This window comes from Rhamphochromis longiceps, linkage group LG12 (assembly GCF_057381845.1).
Source record: "Rhamphochromis longiceps isolate RC_006_pf linkage group LG12, R_longiceps_female_GT1.1, whole genome shotgun sequence".
Lineage (NCBI taxonomy): Eukaryota > Metazoa > Chordata > Actinopteri > Cichliformes > Cichlidae > Rhamphochromis > Rhamphochromis longiceps.
In genome coordinates this window covers 38,995,219-39,016,133 of record NC_140568.1, presented here as the reverse complement: position 1 = coordinate 39,016,133, position 20,915 = coordinate 38,995,219, and the positions used below count along the sequence as shown (strand labels likewise).

Genomic DNA, 20,915 nt, shown 5'->3' with positions numbered 1-20,915 from the left:
CACTGATGCATTTGTTTAAAATAGCTGTTTTTAAGAACTGGTTCCCATGGTTCATCCACTTGTTCTAATTTGTTATTAGAAATGGAAGTGCATATTTCTTAGCAGAGCATATTGTGATAGCATATTGCCTCCAGCTGAGCAATAGAAAAATGAAATCTCAAAGTCAAACCCTTGTATTAAATGTCATTTTGTGCATTACATTATTACTGCGGCCTCACATACCTTTAACAATGATAAATCTATGCAATTATGGTTAAAATTATAAAGATATTTTTAAAAGAATATTTTTTTAATCTCCCATTTTGGAGAGACATTTTGTAAAAATTGTAGTTGTCTCAGTAATATAAACTGATTCTATATTTTTTTCCCCCTTTTTATTTATTTATTTATTTATTTATTTATTTATTAATTTTAAAATCAAATGTGGCTGTTGGTAACAGAATTACATGCATAGGTATGTGCTGTGATGCAACAAGTGTGTTTGGTTTGTTACATGGTTGGCCCCCAGATGGCATAAACGGACCACATTTTGTTTTCAGTCATAACTATGACTTTTGCAATGATTCAGCTGAACCAGAAGGGGGCAGTAGAGTATCACTAAAATTAGGGTGGACGTTTTAGTAACAACCTTTAGTACACCCGTTAACATAGCATATCTGGTTCTCTTCGACTCCCACTCACACACAGAGCCACACACACCCACACATACACCCACATACCAGTAAGAACATACGCGCACACACACACACACACACACACACACACACACACACACACACACACACACACACACACACACACACACACACACACACACACACACACTCTGTTTTGTAACAGATGTCCTTTCAGACAGAAGACTCTGCTGAATAATTAAGCAAATTAACTTGATGAGTAGTTTTACTTCAGTGTGCCCTAAGCAAAACTGTACTTCATTAAAAGAGTGTTTTATTAGAGGAGGTGTAACATTCAGTTGCTGTTGACATTCAGACGAACAGGTCTTTTACTGCACAGTCTGAAAATCAGGCTCTTTGTTAGGCTGCTGGTGCTTGGCTGTCCTCTCGAAATATTCATGCTCTCTGCTTGTTTTTCAGTCAGTCTGCTGCTCTTGCCCACCTTCCTGTGTGCTTCTCAAACTTCTCTTTTTCCCTCATCAGTTCGACTGGGTACCGGGAAAGATAATATCCAGAAAGGCAAACAGGCCAACCCCGTCTCATAGCAAGCAGTAATGCCTATGCTGTACCACACTGCAAAACACGTGAATTTTCCATAAAGGCTGATAAATTGTAACTTGTGTTTTCTGGCCTGTTGTTTTCTATTAGCTGGTTGCAGTGTCACATGATTCCCGAGTGTTACATTTAAAGTCCCATTACTAGATGTTGCTTCGTTTTTATGTGTTTAAATTAGTTTTTATTAGCTATGTCAATTTTTTTTGCCTTTTTCTTTTTGGTATGTTTATGCCGACTTTGATTTGAACTCTTTCTTCATTTAGGTTGGCACCAAAACTAGAGTTTGTGCTGTAGACCATTACATATTTTACTTGAAGACTGTCAACTCCAGTTTCAGAGCAGTGGAACCGCCTGATGGCAGAATCCATCAGGGGGTTCCACTCAGCGATGCCTCAGTCCTTCACGGTTCACACCGACAAGGCTTTAAACATCACTGGAGACCATGGAGACCAACTCACCTTTGTCATAACTGTCTATGACACTTCCTTCAATCTGATTTTGAATAAATGCAAAAGTTGAGGAAGCTGGGCTGCATTCATAGCCAGGATACATGTGGAACATTGATGATAACACAATTTAATGACGATTTCCACATAAAATGTTATAACTGGGGAATAGTGTAACCTAACAATAGCTGTGTAAAAGTACATATGAAGGCTACAAAGTACACATACTTTTGAAACAGATGGCATAGATCCAAGTGTTAGTCCACTGTGTGAAAAGCCATTCCTGACCTTTGTTTAGTGTCATCCATTACAAGATGACTATTGCCAGGCAGGAGATGTTTGTCTGGCTGCAAATATCTTCTGTCCTAAAAATAAACAATTATTTGATTATTTAAAAAAAAAAAGGGGGGGGGGGGACACACAAATAAAGCTCAGCAATGTTTTTACACATTTACTTTCTTTGAGAAATCTTTGAATAAAAACCTGCTTTTGATAAAAATCAAACGAAGCCATAACAGAAAACATCCTTAATTGAAGGTCGGCTGTCTTCTTTGTCTGGTCACACATGAAGTATTCAGTACAGCTGCTGCTCCTCTCTACTGAGGGTGTTGCTTTGTACCAGTAGTCCCCTTAATGTCTTAAATGGTTTGTACAAAGTTTGACTAAAACACCCTGGTGTCGCTGGGATAATTATAGTGTTTCCCACTGATTTATCAGTATCTCTTCTGGCCTTTCTTTTTGTGTTTTGGAACTCTTTCACAGGAAACTTGTCTCCAACTTTTTTTATTTGTTTTACCCAAACAAACCTAAAACTGGGAGTTCCACTAAATGATAACAAAAAACACCTCAAAAAGTTGATTCTGTTCATCTGGATGTAGCTCTTTCTTTCTTTCTTTCTTTCTTTCTTTTTTTTTTTTTTTTTTTTTTTTTTTTTTTTTTTTTTTTACAGCTTAAAAAAATGAAACCAGGAATGTCATTGATTTAACTTTATCCGACTAATATTATTTCAGCAGAGAAAATAAAATTGGTGCATAACTTTAAAAAATGGTATGATAGGTTCAGTCTTATTTTTCTCATATAAAATGTAATACCAGTTTCAAAAGCAGAAGCACTAAACCTGAAAACCCGAGCAAATCTTTGAGCACTGATAGAAATTTCCCCACCAGATGTCACATGACCGAAGTCTATTATGACGATTTAGATGATCTTTGTTTATATCGTCAACATCTTTTCCTTTGTCTTCCATATTTTATCCTCATTCTTTTCTTTGCCTTTTTCTTTTTTTTCATTTGGTCCATTGCTTCCACCTCCCTCCACTTCCCCCACTGCCTCTCCCTGGCTCTCCAAAGACAAGCTCTGGCCACACAGAGCCACTAATGGACTCTCTAACAGGGGGGCAAGCTAAAGATGTGTGAATGCGCAGCAGCAACTCCACCACCACTACCACACAAAGTGGTGAGAGGCACTTTGGGCTGAGAGAAAAACCTGGTTTTACACAAGCGTTCTTCATATTCTTGCTGAGAATACGAGCTGAGAGAAGGAGATGTGTCATAGCTTCAGAACACTGCCACATTTGCGCATCTGTATTTGTTTCTGTATTTTAATGGTATTGTGCAAGTACCTGTTTGTCAGAACATCTGTATAAATAGAGCACATGCAAAAGCTTTTTAAGGGTTAATGAGCCCCATGAGAACATTTAGCACACGAGGCAAGAAGTGGAGGATGCTCTTACGTGTTTTTTAATAGTTATATATTTCTTCTAAAAATCTGTAGGCTGTTGCAAAAATCCATATAAATATATATATTTATTCAACTGCCATGAATGAAAGCAGAAAAAAAAATATGTTGCTCCAGTTTGTGAGTCATCAGGAATTATGTTAAAATTGGCAGGCACGGACATTAATATACTTTACAGTCTTGCCAGCTTATATATCACATAACCAGACAAGTACAAAACATACCAAGTGAATGTATGTTCCTCTGCAATGTGGTGTTGAAGGAAGGAAACTAATGCAAGTTAATAGAATATTTCACTACTGGCTCTTGGGATTGCAGTCCACGAGCTGCAATGAGGATGAGTCATACAATTTGAAGGCAGCCGGTCAGTCGTTTGTGCTGCAATATACACACATTATCCAGCCCACCCCTCCAGACAAGTCCACACACACACACAAACTCTCGTACACGTGAAGAATTTTTTTTTGAATTCGTGTCCTTGTGTTGAGCAGCTATACTGCTGATCTTTGCTCAGCACGACAGGTTTCCTCTGTGCTTTTTCTCTGTAATCTTTGACATCTGAAAGGAATGTCCTCATGCCCTGTCTTCAGACAGCTTTACATGCATAAAAACACCTAATTGGCTTCAAATGCCATCAGCAAGAAAAAGAGATGAGTAAAAGCAGTGGATAGGGAGGCACAGAAGATGCGAGATAAGGAATCGGAGGTGGACAGGAAAGTGAAGAGGGTATGTATGGGGATGGGGGTGCGCGTGCAATATCAGGAGAGAAAATTAGGGCGAGACATAGGTGATGACAACGGGAGGTGAAGAAGAAGCGTCTTCATGTTGCGAAGAAAAAAAGCAGACACATCGGGAAAGGAAAGCGACCAGAAGATGCAACCCCCCACCCCCAACACCTGTCTTCCTGCACACCCATAGGTGGTCCCTATTGGCTGTTAACTAATTAGCAGACTCTAACTTTGAGTCCCACTGATTACACTGCAAGAACATCCACAAACCCCCAATTCAAAAGAGTCAAGATTAAAAAGGGAGACTGCATATATTGAACTCAGCCATTGCCCTTTTCACCAAATCCTGTTTACAGTGGCGGTGAGATAGACCAGCTACTGTCCCAGTGGCATTTCATTGCCATTTAGCCTAAAGAAGCAACACATTTAGAGGTAATTAGTCCAATTATGAGGCTGTTATCTGCATTTCTCAAAGCCTCGCCACGTGTTAAGCTCGCACCATTAATGGTGTTGGGGCGTGCTATTTGCATTAATCACTGCAGTTTCTCGACAGTTGATGTGGAGATGCAGGGTTATTCAGGTGAGAGCAGAGAATGGAAGATTGATGATGATGTGGCTCCAGAATTACATCTGAAGTTATGCATAAACATGGCCAACATCTGCTAATAAAAGGGGTGAAACACAGAAAGGGCTCATTAAACTAAAGGCCTGACCATAAAGAAAGTTTTGTTTTTTGTTTGTTTGTTTTTTTTTAAACCCGAGAAGGTTATGGAATCTTATGGAAGAGCCTTTTGTCTTTTTATGCATTTACATACACCTTTTAGGAATTTGTTATCTATAAATAGCAATTCTGAGGCAAGATATAACGAGAAAGGGAGGAAGAAAAACTGAATACACTGAACACGAGACAAGGGACTATCAAAATAAAACCGGAAACATGAGACACGACCTGACAGAATACAAGGAATAGAGGGAGTGAGAGACACGACTGGAACACGGATGAATAAACATTCAGACAGAACTTATCCTACGTGATAGACATGACAGACCAAATACAAAGAACGCAGGAAGGAGACAGAGAGACATCAAAAGTGGAAATGCAAAAGGACCTAAACGATCTAATCAGAGCTTGTAAGCACAAGAAAACTAAACATAAGTCACTCAGAGTATAACTAAACTCAGAATTCAGAACTTCAACCAGATTCAAACTGTCCAAATACTGAACCACTGGGTTACAGATCCAGCATCATGACAGGTATTGGGTCTGATGAGCACTGGCCGATTGGCAGTGTTCAATTAACAAAATCTGAGCTTGATTTAAAGACTTTAATCTGTAGCTTTTCATTGGAATTTTAAATATAAGATATAAAGAGTCAGAGGCTGATAAAACAAAATAAACCTGTCAGATGTATCAAAGCAGTGGCCAAATCAACAGTATAAGACAGTCTTAAAAAATAATAAACTGGCCAACTCTACAACAGTGAAAGGCCTGAAAGACCATTGAAGACAGCTAAAGTGCATAATGACAGAATTATTCACAACGTCTAACCAAGTAAAGCACATGCTTGAAGAGGCTGGCTTGTTACTATCACAATCTACAATCAAGAGATGTCTTCATGAATGTAATTACAAATAGTTTGCTACAAGGTGCAAAGAACAAGAAGACCACCCAAGAAAAAGATCAGATTTTATCAGAAAGCATCGAAAAAGACCTGCACAGTTTTGAAAAAATAATTTGAAGGACCAAGATTGACTTGTACCAGAATGAGGGGAAGAGAGCAGCATCTCAAGAAATGAAACAGAGCATTTAGGGGTGTCCATGGATTGCTAGGGATTTTCATCCATATATCAAAGACAATTCTTGAGTTTAAATTTGTCCAGTAAGCTTGTCCAGTTAATTTTGAGCTCATGAAAATGGGGCCACGTGTACTAGAAAAAAACCCTTTTTATTCTATGGTAAAACATTTTTTTACTCACACTGTATAATCTTATCATCTAGTGCCACTAACAACCTGCACTTATAAGTCTATACTCTCCTTAGTATTATTACAGTGCGAGAATGTGCACCATGTAAAAACAAAAGAACCAGGAAGAGAATTATTAATTAGCTTTAGAGTTTCCAATCAAATCACATTTAAAACTTACCCTGGTTTTGTTTGCCTCAAATGAAAGAGAATATCTGATCTCATTATGACATTCAGAGCTAATGAAAGCAGAAATCAACCAGGACTGTCTCTCATATTATAAGATGGCTTAAGAATTGGACACTGATTTATTGCTCAGATCATCATCATCAATTCATTTTCATCAATTGGGAATCAAAAGTGGCTCAAAGTATATTTTGATCATTTTACAGTTTCACACAGTTAATATAGTTTTGTTTAGTAATAAAATAATAAAAAACCCATAAAATAATGCAGTTTTAAGGGCACTGGAAGAAAGCCTCAGCAGAAAAACGATTGAATAGCAAAGCATTGATGTCAGCAGGTTATTGTCTTGTTGATATGCCTTTTGCCCCATGAAGTTAGGGTTATTTAAATTATTAATTACATATTATATAAAGAGCATTTTTAATATCAAAACTCTCCATGAAATGCAACTTCAAAAATGTACTGTCTAACGAGCACAAGACACACAAATTAACTTAAATCACAGATCTCAAAGGGGTTACGCTCAGTATGTGTTCTTCATCTAATTTAGCAGCGAGCTGTTTTTGATTTGCCTCAGGCTTTTGCTTAGGTGAGATGATCTGAAACAAGAAATTCATCAGTCAGCTCCTGTTACTATTTTGCTAAAGCTGTTGCTAAGATACTAGTGTGCTTCATGGACTGAATCAGGACTTGAAGCAACAGTTTTATTAGTGTGATTCAAGTTCATTGCTTCTCATGCAGAGAAATTTCACTTGGGTATCAGCTTAATAAACACTGTCAAAAGTATTTTTTAAGTGAGGCAGGCTTACACAAGAGTATAACTGCCAAAAGGAATATTGTAATTTAAATCATCGATGTTGGCATATCCAAAAGCTACCTATTTGGTAATTGGACAGTCCGAAGGTATTAAACACCCTTCAATCAGCCCCAGTCTGCTATCTAATGTCTCTCACCCGTAAGCTATAAAACCTATCGGTGGTCTTTGATTATTCATGTTGGGTCAAGCAGAATTTTTACACTTCTGAGTGGCTTGTCATGGTTTTATTTCTGCTAATAAAGAAGGGATGATTGAGGAACATCTGTGGATGAGCACTCCTTTACAGCCTGTCTTTCTAAAGGATTTTGCAGCTATGAATTCTGGCTTTAGATATATGTAAGCGTGATCTTCAGGCAGCCTCACTGAGGGCAGAAAGGCAGCTACAGCATGATAAATATTCTGATCATAGTTTTGGATTTGCCATTGTTCTCGGAAACATATTCTGTGCAGGAGATGCATAACCACGTGCCAGGCAGTGCTGACAACCAATTGGTTTCTATGACAACCAAGACAATACCAGGTTCCCTGATTATAATTGTCAGCCAGAGAGCAGGAACTAATCAGGGACACTGTTTTTTTTAAATATAATATAAAATTATTATTTATTATATATATATATATATTCATATTACTGGTTGTTTAGCCTTTACCTTCTGTTATCTCCAGTTTAATTGGTTAAAATAACTATGAATGAACGAGAACAGTAACAATCCAGGTTATTTTTTCTGTGCAGAATTTTAGTTCTTTTGATTTAAAGCACTATGCTGAGAGTCTAAATAGCAGTAGTAGTAAAGCACGCAACGGCTAAAAAAATATTGACCAATAAAAAGTAAAAGAGAGATCTTTAGAACTGATTCAGTCTATGCAAGGATTGTCAGAACTCTGAAACTGTGAAAAAGAAAACTATATATGTGTAACATGGCTATTGTGTTTATAGTATACAGACTGAGAGCGATCTACACAAGAATTCCATTTGCCTTGACTGAGGGTTTTATGCACAAATGGCAAATAAAGAACCTTGAACTTTGTATTGTGAACAAGCAAGATACAACCAATAACTGTTATTTCCATCCGCCTCTCCATGACATGTAGTTATATTTCTAAAAAGGGACCTCAGTGCGTGGTAACATGAAAGAAGTGGCACTGGTGGCATCTGACCAATCCATACAAATGTAGATCTATATTTTTATCAAATCAGCTGATTTTGCAGAAGAAGATAAAACTATATTGTATGAAAAATATGAAAAGATAACACAAATAATATAGATGGAAAGCAACACCAACACAGCTCCTGCAGACAAAGCAGTGGCATGAATGTGTGCAGCAGTTTACTGTTAAAAGTGCTGCAAGAATGTGTTTTCTTCAGTACGACCGCTAAAGATCTACTATAGTAAAGTCTAGCCCATTCAAAGCCAAAAAAAAAAGGCTGGCTGGTTATTTAACAGACTTACTGTATCAATATCACAGTATTATCATTCAAACACAGGAGAAAATTGTTTTGTTTTTTTTCACCTGCAGCTTTGGTGGTGTTTAACAGTTTGAGAGAAAGTAAAACAATAAATCTAAAAAACAGAATTCAAATGTTTCCTTAGTCTCAATGTAAATTTGATGTAAGATCAGCAAGTACATATAGGTGTCCTGTTTTAGGACCAAAGATGAATCTTTATAGAACAATACAATTTTTATAAAGTTGTTTACAGTTAACAGTAAAAAACAGTTTCAGCTATATTTATCACCAAAGTTCATTAGGGAAACATAAAGACTTTGGGTGCTATTAAAAAACTTTCCGGCTGTCCATACACAGAAGTCCAAGGGATTTTCCTCGAATGGTGAAGCTATTTTACAGCGATTTGATTGGTCAGCGATTTAATACCTGTTGGTCACTAATCTAGAAGATAATCATGCTCAAAATGTAATTAACTGGACTTTTGGTCCAAAAGTTTTCATACCAGAGGCATGGCAACAATCATTCACTCTAACTTATTAATCAACCAAAGACCCAGACAGAGTTTTAATTCATTTGAAAGCCTGACTTTGAGCCTTGTCCACTGTAACTGGAAAACTTAAAAAACAGTTTTATTTGTTGTTATGTATTGTTGACCTGGTGCTTACTCAGAGTTTTTAATCTGATTTCTCAGAGTTTTTATCTGATTTAGGGGTCAGCTCAGATAAACACATTATTGTCTGTGATTTTAACATCCATCTAGATAGTCATCTTTCAAAATTTAAAAGAAGCCACCCATAACTTTAATCCCGCTCTAGATCTTGTTCTGAGATATGGCATAGAAACTGAAAAGTTAACAGTATTCCCAGAAAATCTGCTTTTGTCTGATCATTTCCTAATAACATGTACATTTACAATAATGGATTACTCAGCAATGGGATATAAATTTCGCCACAGCAGATGTTTCTTAAAGTGTGTAACTAAGTTTATAGATATAATTTCCTTCAAACATATAATTCTCAAACACACACCTTAAAGCAGATAACTCATAATCTGGAGAGGAAATGGTGTCTCACTATTTTAGAAGATCTCCATTAAGCCTGGTAAAATTGTCATGGTCCCTGTGCCTCCCCGGCCAGCCCAGTGTGGCCACAAGTGTTTGTTGTTTTTCTCTCACTCTGTCTCTCCTACCTGTCTGCCTGGGCGGAGCTCTGATTGGGCTCCTGCCCTTGGCCCACGCACCTGCAGCTGATCTCGAGCGGATTGCAGTTCTCTGGCTCTTAAGGCTGGGGCTCTGAGCTGTTCGTCGCTGGAATATTGAGTAACTCTCGTTAGTATTGCCTGGCTTCCTTGCGATTCTACTGTTCCCGTGTTTGCCTTCGACTTACCCTCGTCTGTGTAAACAGGTTTACCTGGATCAGCCCTTTTGTGACCCCTGGACCCCGTGAGTAGGAGAGTGAGCTGAGCTGCTTGTGTGGAGACTGTTTGGACGAGGAGCAGAGCGAGTGCGAAGAAGTGTGTCTCCCCAGCCAAGTGATCCCCGGGACCCTGGTGTTTCCCCCCCCTTCACGTGTATATAGTGCACCAGTGTGATTAATAAAGTGTCGTTGAACTGTGCTACCTCAGTCTGCGCCTGAGTCCGTTCCATTCCCGTGACAAAAATAGTTTGTTGCTCTATAAAAAAGCCATGTGTAAAGCCAGAACATCTCACTATTCATCATTGATTGAAGAAAAAAGAACAACTCCAGGTTTCTCTTTAGCCAGGCTGACAAAAGGTCAGAGCACAGTTGAGCCAACCATTCCTTTAACGTTAACTAGTAATGACCTCATGAATTTTTTCACAAATAAGGTTTTAACCATAAAAAAAAACAACTGGTAATCATTAAAGCATCTAAGTAATCATTAAAGCATCGAACAAATCATTAGCAGGGGAGTTTTTTTTGGGGGGGGGAGTTTCAATCAGGGTTCACAGCTCATTACAATAGGGAAACGGCATTAACGCCATGGGGATTATAGGCACAGTGATGCTGTGGTTTGAATCATATCTATCTAACACACTCTTCACACACAAAGGTTAACTATAGAGCTCCATAGGGTTCTGTACTGGGACCTATTCTTTTTACATCATACATGCTTTCCTTTGATACCGTCATTAAAAGCCATAGCATACATTTTCACTGCTATGCAGATGACATCTAACTTTATCTATCTATGAAGCCAGATAACACACCTCAATTTATTAAACTGCAGGGATGTCTTAAAGACATGAGGACCTGGATGACCTCTAATTTTTCTGCTTCTAAATTTAGATAAAACTGAGGTTATTGTACTCACCCCTAAAAATCTTATCTAACCAGATTTTTACTCTGGATCGCTGCTGGTTTACTTGCCGTTTCTTGGGTACTGGTATTTAAGAGTTGAATAGGAGGAAGAGCCTTTATCTTCCAGATCCCTCTCCTGTGGAACCAGCTCTCTGTAGGGTGGTGATGTGTTAGCAACTATTAAAAATTCTCAGATGCAGAACAAATGAAAATATTTAAAGAAAAAAAATGACACCCTTGAAACTTGCCATATATCAGGACTCTTGTGTCTTCAGTTGTCTCTTCCCATAACTCATCATTTCTTCCAGCATCTTCTTCATAACATTATAGAAAAGCTGCTCACTACCCCCATCGCCCCCACCCTCCTCTAACTTTTGCAATTCTTCTGGGACTTTTTATTGCTGATATTTTCATGGTTCATTTGATGTTGCCATTGTGAAAGTGTGTGCATTTGCATTGCTTATAGTTCCTTAGAGACAATGTCAGATGGAAGAAAAAAAAAAAAGGCACACAAAAAGAAGAGAGTATGGGGTTGTTGACAGAAAATTTGCATTAATGGTGGCTTGACGGTCAAAAACATTTTTTTAAAACTGTGAGGTCAAGTTTGTGCACACTCAGTCATGCATGAGATGCTGCATCTGCTTCGATGTACCCAAGATCAATTGTACTTTATGTTTTGTTTTTCTAAATAGCCTTTTGGTTGTGCATTTGGTTGTGTAGATAGACGGATAGAATACTGCACACTATTTCAGTCGTTTCTCTTCCAGATCAATAAACACATTCCTTTTTTGTTTCTTTCTGAAGAACAACTTGAGGAGGATAAATTGCACAATAATGGAGGTAAAGTATTGTCATCTGAACTCAAAAACACTCATTTTGGCTGCTCACTTTCAAGTATTTTTTTCTCTGTTGATCTTTCTCTGTCATTCAGCTGAAAGTTTAGTTTTAGTAAAAGTCAGCTTGTGTTTTAACTCATGCAGCTTTGCCCTGTTCTGTTCTTGAGCACTTTTCCATTTCTCATTCTCTTCCTCCATCAAGCGATGCTTAATCTGCTCCACGCCAGTATATTTGAACACCACTGCTGCTCGTGTGCTCACATCAGATAATGGAAAAAATGTATTTTTCATTGCTCAGATTAATGCAGTTAACTTGTTGTAAATATATTCTTTGCCCTAGGACTTCATCAAATGCTTCAATTAAGACAAAAAATGCTTATGGATATTTTAGTATTACACACACACGAAGAACGTGCTTAGTTTAACTGCACCATTTTATTGCAAAATGCTCAAATTACAAAAAAATAACTTCTTCCTTTAATCTAAGTTGTGTCTTGATATACAGACAGTTTTAGTTTTGGGTTCATTTAAAAAAAATGTAAGTATTTTTTGTTTTGCAGAGCAATGTTGCATTTTAGTTTTTCATGGGTAGTCTTTTACAAAGCTGTGAGAAACATGAACAGAATTCCATTTATTATTCCATGTAAAATATATTGCACACAGTACTATGCAAAAGTCATGAGTCACCCCTCAAACCTTTGTTTTTTCCATGGAGTTTTTAGTGATTTTTAAGAATGGTCTTAAGCTATAGTTATTCAGGGTCTTTTTTTTTTTGAAGATCTTTAAATTGGCTGTTTTTTTCACTCATTTTCAGCGAAGTTCTTGTACTTAAGTACACAAAAGTACATACAGTCATGTAAGGAAATAGGAAAAAATCCAGGAAAGCACAAGACCTGACAGAGTCATCAGTTCAGTGGCAACAGAATTTGAACACGTTAACTCAAATTGTTAGAGGTACAGAGCGAGTCAAGAAAGAGGTACAAGAGTGAGTGTCTACAGCCGTCTATAAACATGTTGGAGACTCTGTCATGGTTTGGGGCTGCGTTTCAGCCAGTGGTGTATTTAATGTTTTTTGGAATTATGAATGCGGAAAGTACATTCAGATTTTGAGCCAACATGCAGTACCTTCTGAACATGGCCTTAGAGCTGTTATATATCAGCTTTATTTTTCATCATAACAGTGATCCCAAACATACTGCCGAAGCAGTAAAAGCATACCTGGATAGAAATACACACAATGGAACATTATCAGACATGGATTGGCCTCTCCAGAGCCCAGAGCTCAACATTACTGAAGAAGTGTGAGAGTGGAGCAAAAAGCAGTCACCATCCACAAAAGAGCTTTGAATGTCCTTCAAGAAGCCTGGAGAACTATTCCTGAAGACTAACTGCTTAAGAGAGTTCAGGCTGGGTTGAAGAATGAACATGAAGCTTGTTTTATTTGTACAAACTCTGTTTTTGCCTTATATCTTTTGATGTTCGTTGTTGGATGAGTCAATGAATCACTGCACCTATTCCACTTTTTCCCAGCAAAAAATAAAGAATTGAGGGACGGCTCAAGACTTTCGTACAGTACTGTAGGTGGATATTGAATTGTAGACGGATATCTCCACACCTGGACAAACGAAACCAAAACTATTTGCATGAGTTGAAACCACTACGTGCAGCTAAAATATGTTATTTTGTTATTTTTGTAAAATTGTGAAAAATGTATTTTAGCAACATGTTACAACCAGATGTTTGTCTCTGTCTTTGTGGACTTTCAACAGGGAGCCAGACCAAACAGGACTGGTCCATTCAGTGGCCCACATCAGAATCTGGCAAAGAAAACACTCCGGTGTGCCAGCCAGAGGCCAGTCAGTGGATTCGGTTCCAGCTCTCTCAAAGCCCCAAAGTCCAGTCCAAGTACAACCAGCACATGTGCCACAGCCCACAGGCCCTGGCCCCCCCTTTGTATGCCGATCGACTCACTGTCGACAGCCCCTCTTCAGGGCTCTTCCCTCCCTTGGACTCTGGTCATCGCTCCCTGCCCCCATCACCCCGCCAGAGGCATTTTGGTCACACCCCTCCTCGGACTCATTTGGTGGTCAACACCATGACCCCACCTGGCACTCCTCCCATGCGGCGAAGGAATAAGGTGAAGGCCCCAGGAACACCACCTCCGCCAAGCCGCAAACTTATCCATCTTTTGCCAGGCTTCACCGCTCTGCACCGCAGCAAATCCCATGAGTTCCAGCTGGGGAACCGCTTGGATGACACACAGACACCAAAGTAAGTTTTGTGCTTCTCTGGATTTTTAATGGCAAATAGTGGCAGCCATTTTGGAGCACTGTGTGTGTTTTTGAGTGAATACAGAGGTTATTTTACTTCTAGGCTTCAGAAGTTGGTATTTACGTTTATCATTCCCAAACCATGGGAAAAAACAAATTAAATGTTATTAATGTATTCCAAAGTGTTTTTTTGGAATGTTTGCAAATGAGCCTCTATATGGAAGTTTTGGGCATTAGAACCAAGGATTAAATATCATTTAAAGAATTCTGTGACTAAACAATAAACAATTAAGGGCTGATTTATGTCAAGTTAATCCACTGAATGAAAGTATTATTAAATATATAATTTTTGCCTGTGACTTTACTTTAGACACTATAGTTTACCCTAATAAAAATAAGAAAGTAGCAGAAACAACATAAAGACAATAACAAAATGTAACCATCTGTGATTAAAACACAAATAGGCAATTCCTTTATGAGTTATTATTACCACATTTATGGAATGAATCACTGTATTTTTCGGACCATAAGGCGCACTGGATTAGAAGACGCACTGTTTTCATACATAAGGCGCACCGCATTATAAGGCACATTAAGCGAAACAAAACAGTCAGATAAGTCAAATTTTACTCAACTCATTCTTCTTGCTCCCTCCACTTCCGTACCATTGATTCATTAATGTTGAATTCTCTCGCAGCTGCTCTATTCCCATGTTGTTGCAGTATATTAATGACTAACCTCGTATTGTGGATGGATTATCTCACTTGTTCTCTTGACTGAAGTTTGGTCCGTTTACAGCATCCTGCCATGCGATTGCATTTGTTCCTGACCATCGGGAACCCTCACGTTAACTTTTATTGAGTGGAAAAAAGTTAGCATTATTCCTCCAGCTTCACTGTTTATGTTATGCTAACATAGCTGTGTGCGAGCGATCATGTAGCACATCATTATATACCAGCTAGTCCAATTTCAGTAACCCTACAAACATCACTGCTGTTTAGTTTTCTGTCTTCATGTATGTTGGAAGTGATAGCAGAGCTGTACGTTTTAATTTTTTCAGAAATCTCTCAGTGAGATCATGTTTAGGTGCACAGCAAAATCTCCAGTGTTAAATTAACACTGGAGAGTGTCTATATGGGTCCACACCTCTGAGTGTTAAATACAACACTGTTGAGTGTTAAATTAACACTTTTGACAGTGTTATATGTTTAAAAGTAACCTAGTCAGTTTTGAAGATTAGCAAAGACTAACACTGAGCAGTGCTGATTTTCTAACACTGGAAAATAACTCAAAATGTTAGAAATATTCCAGTGTTAGAAAATCAGCACTGCTCAGTGTTAGTCTTTGCTAATCTTCAAAACTGACTAGGTTACTTTTAAACATATAACACTGTCAAAAGTGTTAATTTAACACTCAACAGTGTTGTATTTAACACTCAGAGGTGTGGACCCATATAGACACTCTCCAGTGTTAATTTAACACTGGAGATTTTGCTGTATGGAAACTAGCGAGTTAACTTTCTGCTAACTTCTAACGCCGTTAAATTTAATAAATTCTGTTTTCATGGATGCCTGGATGTTAAACTTCATTGTTACACCTGGTAAAGCAGCAACACTGATCATTTTATTAAAGATGAAATAATTTAGACAGTATTTAACTCTCAGTGATGCCACTGCTCGTTTAACTTTGGGACCTGAAGCAGACTGAGTTTTGGACCCAGATTACTCTGCGAGGCTCTTGACTATGGAGCCGTAATGCTCCGACAATCCATCAAGCGGTGCAGCTTCGTAACTTCCCAAAGTCATACTAAAACATTTTTTGACAGAATGTGTACCACATAAAATCGGTTCGAGGTCTGTAAGCATAGAATTCATACATAAGGCTCACCGGATTATAAGGTGCACTGTCGATCTTTTGTTGTTGAGAAAATTAAAGGATTTTAAGTGCGCCTTATAGTGCGGAAAATACGGTAATTGAAACTTTTACACAACAGTTTTCAGCACAGCATGAAAAGAAGGGACTTTACACCTAGTATACACTTGCAGCTGCTGCACACTGCATTTTGGTGTTGTTTTGGTTTGTCATGCACTTCTTGATTTTTGTTACCTTCATGAAGCAATATGAGTCTATGACTTGCTTTGCTTTGTGTTGACTTCTTCTGCTGCTATTTTTTGTTTCCGAGTAGCAACACCTATCATTCAGGGGAAGAGTCCAGTGTGCCCTGTGCGCCAGTTTAAATGCTTATGAGGCTGTGGTGAAGTCACAGTTGGCGCATCCAAACCTATATACTAAGCTTACTAGTCAAAAACATATGGATTGCAGCTGTCTATCTTGAAAGTCTGACCAAGATCCTACATGTGTCATTATATGGCACCTGAAGTGTTTTCAGTATTTTTTTTTGTATGTTTGTCAGACTTAAATGTTTCAGATAATCAAACAAATGTAAATATTATACAAAGATAACACGAGTAAACACAAAATGCAGTTTCTAAATGAAGACGTTTATTTAGTAAGGGGGGAAATAAATCCAAACCTACATGGCCCTTTGTTTGCAAGAACTGACAATGAGTCTTTTACAGCGCTGTGGAGGAATTTTGGCCCACTCATCTTTGCAGAATTGCTGTAAATTATTGTATCTCTCATTTCTTCCTGAATTTCCTTTGACCCCGCCATAATGTCTGGCTTTTGAGTATCTTTTAGTCTACTTCACTTGGTCCTATTTCAATGATTTCTTGATTGTCAGATATAATTCACAGATACAAATGATATGGGTTTCAAAACTATATTATGCTGTTTTATAGACAGTCAAAATTTGAAGCTGTATGATACCATAGGAGATAAAAGAATTGATAATGTTGCATATTCACACATCTACTTAAACTGATAAAGGCAGAGGGGCAGTGTTACATCTAAGCCATTTAAAAGTATTTATTTTCACAAATGTGAAAACCTGTGATAGGGTTTTAGGGATTTAATCAGTACCAGGAGAGGAATGTTAATATTATATTTTGTTTGCAAGGCAGATGATGATGGATCAAATGCAGAATTAGGTAAGGCTTTGTTTTAATTTAGGTTTGAAGCTTCATGGCTTCTATTTCACCAAATTGTTTCAGTGTAAAAATGATCTCAGTGATAATAGTCTAAGGTAGCGGTGGTCAGTTAATTTCAGTTGAAGCCCTGCCTGAAGCAAACATTCAGAGATGCAGTCCTGTCCTCCCTCTGCTCTGTACAAAGTCTCAAAATGTAATTCATTCTGATCCAAGAAAGGAATGGCTTAGAAGGGAGGTTAGGACCATACCTTTCCTTTAGCAGTTTTACTGGAACTTAATCTTCCACCAGACCCCAATCAGATTAATTCCTGGGAGGACATCATTGCCTATAAAGGACCACCGGCCTGTCGGTAGAGATAAGGGGCCTTCGGGCTGAGTTCCTGACTGGCCTTCCCTATGTCTGGTGCTATGCTGATCAGATTTGGTCACAAACAGGGTCCACCACTGCTTGGTAATCAGGAACCAGAGTCTGCCTCAGGAGAGCTGCACTCATTTTGATAATACCATTAGATGACAGTGCCCCATCACTGCTACACTTGGTAAGTTAATATTTTAGAGCTGTCCTCTGCTTTTATGATGGCCATCTGGGTTATATGTGGTGTGGGCCTGGATGTACACAGGGCTACATCCACAATATCAGTGGGCATGGCTGTGTGTATGTGTGTATCTGCTTGGTGACGACTGGATCATAGCTCCAGTGAATAGGCTCAAACGGCATTAGAGAATTGATTACCGGTCCCAAAGCAGTGATAAACTGCAGACTGTGAATTGAGCCACTCTAATCAATGGAAAATGTATGCCTGGAAATGTTGCAACTCATTGAGACAGGGCAGATTTGCTGGCTTCTCTGATAGCTTAGTACCTCTCCTAATACATCATAATTGGATGCAGAATGGTGCTGGCAAGCATCAGGTTGGTTTTTCGTCTCTGGCGTCTCTTGTTTCTTTTATGTCTGTGCAAGGAAGTAGTAGGTGTCAGTTTGTTTTTCTCTTCCTTGATGCAAAGGAGACTGAAGACTGAATCATACAGTTTGATTATTTCTTAAATGCTGCATCACGATTCGTCATGTGGTTTTTCACTTAAAGATTTGGGAAGATGAGAATCTTACAAATATTCCACCAGAGGGAAAAACCTTGATAAAAATACGTAAAATATCACAGAAGTTTTTTGGGTTTTTTTTTAAGCTAAATAAAAAGCTTTTTGCTATGCTCTTTCCATACTTCCCACATTGCCCCCTGTTACTAGGATTTTAATAAGTGCATAGTGCTCCTTGGGTTCTCATTTTCTTGTGCTTAATTGCCTGGCAATGTGGCCAGGACGCAATAGGCAGGGATTACCCTCTGACCCCAAGAGACATTATTCTCCCTTCATCTTAATGAGATATGGGCTAATTTCTCATTATCTAATTTCTGATTATCACTGCACAAAGACAGTGCAGCTGAATGTGCAAGACTGCCCCCCCCCCCCATACTTTGTTGAAAGAAAACTCGAGTTTGGTTTTGACAGATACGATATGATAGATAAGGGGGGTTTCAATGTGTGAAAATGTGAAGAGTTCCTCTTGCTATCTTTTTTTAAATTTTTTATCTTGGATGCAATCAACTATGACCATTAACTCAGAGATAAAGATTTTAAAAAGGAGATAAAACATGGATATGAATGGAAAGTAATCATATTCGGCTTTCAGCATTTTTCCACTCATGTTCATGGTGTGTTGTCGTCATCACAGTGTGAAAGCAAAGTTATATTAATATCTGAGTGCTTTCAATTTCAAGATATGTTTAGTGTTATTCTTTTTTGGCATATATATCATCTAAAATCATTTAGAAATGTTTTTGCATTGTACACGTTCTCTAAAGTTGGCTTTCGAAGCATCTTCATATCCTTTCTAATGTATATTAGCCTCCATTTCCACGTTTTTTATTTTTTCACACGATAGGTTTGAGATACTGACATTTTTGCAATCATGGCTTGAAAATTGATTCCGAATGCTTTTTTTCATCGAAAAGCTCAGCAAATACTGTGGTCTGCTGGTGTGGACGCTCGTCTTCTGCTTGATAGCTTTGTCCTTCTTGGTTTAATGTGTTTGTCTGTGTGATAATGTGTTTTCCTTTCAGCTTGCAGTGAACCACAGGATGGTTTCTATCCCTCCATAGAAATAATGAGCAAATTGCCTCCTTACCGATGTGTATCTATGAATTCAAGAAACTCTCACCCTGGAATGAAACCGCTGCCAATTTTGCAAGTCATAATGCATGAGAGAGGGAAACTTTCTCCTTTTGGGGAAATTGGAGTCTTCTTTCTCACCACCTGTCAAGTGCTAGTCCAAATATATTCAGTCTTGTGTAGAAGTGATTTTGTCCTGTGTCTCTTGATGCAGATAGCTTGCTAGCTGCTCACTGCCTTTACTTGTAGGCGTTTTCAACTGGTAATAAGGTCATTTTTGGCAGCTTAAAAAACAGAAAGCTCTAAGGATGCTAATGAGGTGTCGATTCAAAGCAGAATTATTAGAAAACCAACTCATTAACATTACAGAGAATCGTTTTGCTAAGAGGTATGGCTCAACAGTGATATAAACATTACCTTCCAAGAAGAATTAAGGATGGAAAATAAGTGTTTTGCATTTTAACAGATTCAACACTTTTGCATTCCGCAGACAGTTTTTCAGCTAATAGGCCATTAGATCAAAAAATGTGTGCCGTTCATGGACAAACAACAATGTTGTGTCTTTAAATATGGCTGCAGCTGTTGTCTCCAAGAAGAGACTTTTGTTTTGCAAAAGGAAGCCACAAAATGAAAAAGCGTGTATCAAAAACAGGCAGATGTGTTAATGTGTAAATGATATCAAGCTAAATAGAAACACGTCTTAATTAAGGTAATAATTTCATTATGCAAATAAAAGACTAGGGAGGCACTGCTCACAGACATTTAATAATTGTTCTGTGAATACAAAGAACTTCCTCCAACTACTAAAGCTTTTTTGAGAAAAAAAAGCCTTTATATTATTTATTTAAAACAAACAAACAAACAAGCACAAAAAAACCCCAATTAAATGCTGCATTGAAAATGTTTAAAATACATCACTAAATTCAGTTCAAACCAGTCTTTTGGCATCATGCAGTGACACTAAGATGACATTGTAGTTGCATTTAAATAAGTCTTTCCGATAAGTTGCACTTCATAAAAGCAATCAAATGGAACTCCCACACACTGTCTCGCTTACTGCTAGAGTATTAATTAAATTACGTTTCGGTCTGTCTGACCTTCAGTCAGGTGCCCAAAGATTTTGTATCAGATCTGCAGTGAAGCAAAAGCCCATGTTTCAAACTAATTTTGTCACAGTCTACGGCAGGGAGGTAACTGAGCGATCAAACTCTTTTCCAGGCACAGGGTAGAGAAAAGGACACAGATGTGGATTACTTCTTTGTATTTTCACCTGTATTGCTGCTTCGTTTGAATGAAAATTCAATTACTGTGGTGATTAAATACTAAAAAGTGACTTGCTCATGTTTTTCTTCTTCGAGGTTTTTTAGTAAATGACAGATTATGAGACCTAAGAGTTGAATTGAAACCAGGGACTGGTTGAACAAATTAAAGTTTGAATATTTTAGGACTATGTATGTTTGATTTTTTTTCAGTATTTATCATAAAATAGGGGGTGCTGAGTGGTACCAGCAGCCCAAATAGACTGTATGTTACTCCCATTTGAGAAACACTGCTTTAATGGAAAATGAAGACACAATGAAAATCATGTAATGTCTCTTCACATCTTTGGAGACAGATGTTGAACAGATACCTTTTCTTCTTTTGTATCTACGGCTACGGCTCTGTTTTATCAGTGTAATGTACAAATAGATCTTCAGGCATGAATTTAACAAGTAGAATAA

The 20,915-nt window shown here is 38.0% G+C and overlaps 1 protein-coding gene across 1 annotated transcript in view; it reads left to right on the top strand.

Annotated features, from left to right (window-relative positions):
- Window positions 1-20,915, top strand: part of ksr2 (kinase suppressor of ras 2) — a 109,120-nt gene that overhangs the window by 18,096 nt on the left and 70,109 nt on the right. The window contains exons 4-5 of the mRNA XM_085426268.1: window positions 11,677-11,712; window positions 13,478-13,979. Coding sequence (XP_085282394.1) covers window positions 11,677-11,712; window positions 13,478-13,979 — 538 coding nt within the window. The remainder of the gene's footprint in view (window positions 1-11,676; window positions 11,713-13,477; window positions 13,980-20,915) is intronic.